The 4,306-nt window shown below is 34.1% G+C and overlaps 1 protein-coding gene across 1 annotated transcript; it reads right to left on the bottom strand.

Annotated features, from left to right (window-relative positions):
- Positions 1-713: 713 nt before the first annotated feature.
- LOC131152678 (uncharacterized GPI-anchored protein At3g06035-like) lies at positions 714-2,864 on the bottom strand. The gene is made up of 2 exons (XM_058104478.1): positions 2,498-2,864; positions 714-1,428 (listed from the first exon to the last, which is right to left on the bottom strand). Exons 1-2 carry the CDS (start codon positions 2,583-2,585, stop codon positions 917-919), a joined length of 600 nt encoding a protein of 199 aa, XP_057960461.1. The 5' UTR covers positions 2,586-2,864; the 3' UTR covers positions 714-916.
- Between the last annotated feature and the right edge of the window lie 1,442 nt (positions 2,865-4,306).

Below are 4,306 nucleotides of genomic sequence, written 5' to 3' on the forward strand. Positions count from 1 at the left end.
GTACATTTAATCATTGAAAATTTCTACCGCGTGTGCTGTGTGAGCGTGTTTGTATGCAAATATGGAGATTGAGACCTGCAGTGCAGTGTGGTGTACTTGGTTTATTTGAGATCTCCAGTGGGGCTAAAAGGAAAAGGGAAGCTCAATGAAAGCACACCATTCTTTGCTGCACTCACCTTCCTTCATTTGTTTCCTCAAAAGCAAAGAAGCAAAGCATCTTCCACAACTGTCTTGCTTTCCCTTGCACGTATCTAAACTTTCTTGCTTACAACTCAGCCATATATAGCCCATCTTGTTAACTTAACCTTATTTTATATACCGTTTTGCCTTCTTTTTGCCAAATAAATAAATAAAAATTTTTTTAAAAAAAAAAACCACTTAAAAGAGTTTGGAATCTCTGTTCATATTGAGCCATTTGAGTAGCCCAATTGGCAATGGCCTAAGTCACCTGCCCTGCATGTCCTACTAATGCCCCCACATGAGAAACGCATGAAATAACACGGAAGAGTTCTTTTCTTCACTCAATTTTTTCTCAATTGAACTGCCTGTGTGTGTTTTGTGCTCTCCATTGTAGACCCTGCAGAGCTTGCCTTTTCCGGGTTTTCTGTTTCGAAGTTTTCGATTTCAATGAACTTTTAACTTTTCTACTCTTTTCTGCCTTCTGGGTTTCAGGATTTTAAATTTAATTTCCTAGATTTTCTTTGCTAGTGGGATTTACAATCATTCTTGTGGGTCTCTGTATTCCATTATAGACTTATAGTACACCAAGTTTCGAAACAATTGAAGAACACAGAGGTATGCTAGCTTATACCTCGATCTCGAGCGGAAAGTATTATGTTGCATTACCCAATATAGATAACTTCACAGCTTCACACAACTCAAAAGAAGAACACAGAAGAAAAAAGACAAGCTTAATTCAGTTCATGACCAGAGCCAAAAGCAAGCCCATCAGCAAAGAAACCAACCAAGATTTCCCTGCACCACCCATCCAAACCAACCCAACTCCTCCATCAGAAGCCTCAAAGCTCCCTCCGGCCGTGCCCGTGCTCAGGATGACCACTATCCAGCTCCCCTCGGAACCGATCCCGGCTCCAGTATACTTCGAGTCATTCAGAAACTTTGCGTACTGGGTTTTGGTGAAGTTAGAGAGGACAAGGTCAGAGTCCAGGTCTGGAACACAGGCCTGCAGGATCACCCCATCTTTGGTGTTGTTGATGTTTAAATGGCACTTCTTGAGAGGGTCCGGGTAATCAGAAAACCGAGGCTGGGTGCCCGAAGCGGCACCGGTGGTTTTGGTGCAGGGTTGGTCCTCTATTTTTTCGGCGATCTCGTCGGCAAGGCAACCGGCATGGTCGTTCTCGGAGAGAGCTGGCAGGTTTGCTGTTCCCCTGTAGTTGTTTATGCCTTTGAAGAGCTTGTCTTCTACATCTGCGGGGACAGAACTGCAGCTCTTTGTTATGAATATGAAGATAAATTTTAATAATTTTTTTTTTCATTTTTTAGTAATGAGGCTAATTATCTTGAAAATTATTGTGAATATCCTAATCTAGGAAAGATTAACTTGATTATATATGTTTTGTTCAAAAATTTAATATAATAATTTTCTTAAAAAAAATAATATTAGAGAATGCTACTTATATTGCCTAAGTATTTATAATTAACTCAAATCTATATTTTAATCAAATTATAACATTGAACAAAAAATGTAAATATTTAATCTAATTTTATAAAAAAAATTAGGTAAAAACATATCACAATCATAATTAAAATCAAACCCAATAAATTAAAAAAAGGTTAATTAAATTTAAACAAATCGTAAGACTCCATTACCATCAATATTTTTTTAAGAGAAAAATAAAATAATTTTTTTATTGCATTTTTCATACCGATATCTTTTATTTTTTTCTCAAATTTTTTACTAACTAAACATGACAAAAATAAATTTTCGTATATTCCTTTTATTTTTCTTTTAAAAGGAAAAATCAAAATTTCCCATTTTTTTATTATAAAACAATATAACTGCATGCTTGTGTGTGTGTGTGTGTGTATAAATCTAATTTAATTTTTTAATCATATAAGTACAAGTATTTTTTTTAATTATATTATGGAAAAATATACTAAAAATTAAACTCCTTTTTATTTTATTTTTTTTCATTTCCCGAAAAGAAACCCTCTGTCTGATCAAATCCAATTTTATTTGAAATTTTAAAAAATAAAATATGCAACAAATTAATAAGCAAAACTTAATTTGCACCTCGTTAGTATTTTATTCTGAATTCATAACTCAATGGAAAAATGCAATAAAAGCAAATTCTCTGTTCTTTTTTCTCTTCTTTTCTTGCTCAAATAAAATTCACAACCCAAATGAAATGTTAAAAAGACCATAAAAAGTAACTCTAGCTAGTTATAATAATTAATCACTACACAATACCAAAAAAATGAAACAATATATATACACAAAAATCGTATGTAGCAAATATATATGGAGAGAGAGTACCATTACAAGAGACTGGGTGGGAGAGGAAGAAGAAGGCATGAAGAAGGAGAGGAAGGAAGAAGACAGTACTGCGTTGCAGAGACGCCATTGATGTCAATCTAACTTGCTTGGTTTTCAATATTTACCCACGATCGAGAGAGAGAGGGAGACCGAGAAGATTATTATATATATCTTTGCTAAGATATCAGAGTTTCTGATATGTTGAAGCTACTAGCGGCGACAGATGGATCGATTCTACGAGTTAAAAGATAGATGATGGAGGGGCTACTGCTAGCTGATCAGCATATATGCAAATGCAAAATCTTTAATGGCGATGGACTTGTCGGGGAAGATGCTTCCAGGTGCCGCTTCGAATGTTCGCGATCCTGTAGAAAAGCAACTGGCTCCTGCATGCCTATCACCTGTCCCTCGTTGGCCGTTACACGTGTCCTCCATGCAAACCTTCCTCATCCCTCCACTCCTTCACAGTCCAAAAATGATGTCGACCGTAAACAGACACGTGGATACCCGGTACGTAATCTAAAAAGAAAAAAAAAAAATGATGTCATCACTCTAATCAAGTCATTAATGACAATTTAAAAATCGTCACTAATTATTAATATTTGCAACTTTCAATCAAAAGAAATTATACAATTTATGATAAGAATCTTAAACTTTTAATAACGAAATAAAATAATTACTAATATATTATTATTAATGACGATTTTAAAAATTATCACTAATAATTAGTTACCATCGTCATTTTAATAGTGACGAATTTGAAATCGTCATTAATAATGACTAATCCATCACTAATAAGTATTAGTCATGATTTTAGGCTATTAGTGATGGTTTGAAACTGTCACTAATAATCTTACGTTTTTGTAGTACCAGTTTAAGTGGAATGAATAAACTTATGACATTGGAGACCCTATATATGATGGGGATCAACAAGTCTTATCTATTTCCTTTGTAGACATGGTGATGCGTGAACGACCTCTAAACGTCCACTTCGTTAGGAAATCATTCCTCTATTGGGCAACATATATTTCTTAATCAATCATATATTGGCTATTTAATATGGGTTAAGATTATGTGATCTATTTTATTTGGCAAACCCATAAATTACTCAAATTGATATGGATTAAAATGGGTAGATATCATTATTAGGGGATTATGGGAACCCTACATAAAGACCCTTTTGGTTATGGTCCTCAATATACCAAAAATCACATAGTCTCTCTTCTCCCCATCTGGAAGAGAAACGACAATCCCATAGAGACAATCCCATAGAGGAACTAAGGTGATTTGGTTGAGGAAGATCACAAACCACCTCCTCGCACTAGCATTCATCTGGTCTTGATCAGACATCCTAGGATTTCTGTAACAGCAGACAACCGTTCTTAATGGATCAAGGTATTTTACCTGAATTTATAAACTTTAATGATCTAGCATGATGTAAATCTTAGGATTTTCGGGATACTATTCTAAGATGTTTGTATTTAGAATAATTTATGTTTTCGGTATGATTTTATTTTTAACAAGTGGTATCAAAGCAGTCATCATTGTTAGGTTATTATGATTTGTAAATATTCTATTTGTATGGGGTTCGGATTATTTTTCTTGAATGGAATATTTATGTTTTATGGATCAAGGATTAAGTTTGAAGCATGTTCTATGTTTAAAATAAAAAAAAAGGATCGAAAGGTCAAAACAAAAGATGATTTTTCCACTACCGTTCCACTTTGTATGCTTTATACAAAGAAAGGTTTTAAAGTTTTATAGTTTCCTTTTTTTTAACGGATCAAGTTACCTTGTTGGTGGTATGAT

The sequence above is a fragment of the Malania oleifera genome, chromosome 4 (genome assembly GCF_029873635.1).
Source record: "Malania oleifera isolate guangnan ecotype guangnan chromosome 4, ASM2987363v1, whole genome shotgun sequence".
Lineage (NCBI taxonomy): Eukaryota > Viridiplantae > Streptophyta > Magnoliopsida > Santalales > Ximeniaceae > Malania > Malania oleifera.

Bases quoted from the DNA above. Each gene is read 5' to 3' on its own strand.
- LOC131152678 (XM_058104478.1), bottom strand. From the start codon at position 2,585: ATGGCGTCTCTGCAACGCAGTACTGTCTTCTTCCTTCCTCTCCTTCTT. The intron at 1,429-2,497 runs GTACTCTCTCTC...CTGTCCCCGCAG, and splicing joins CCACCCAGTCTCTTGTAATG to ATGTAGAAGACAAGCTCTTC.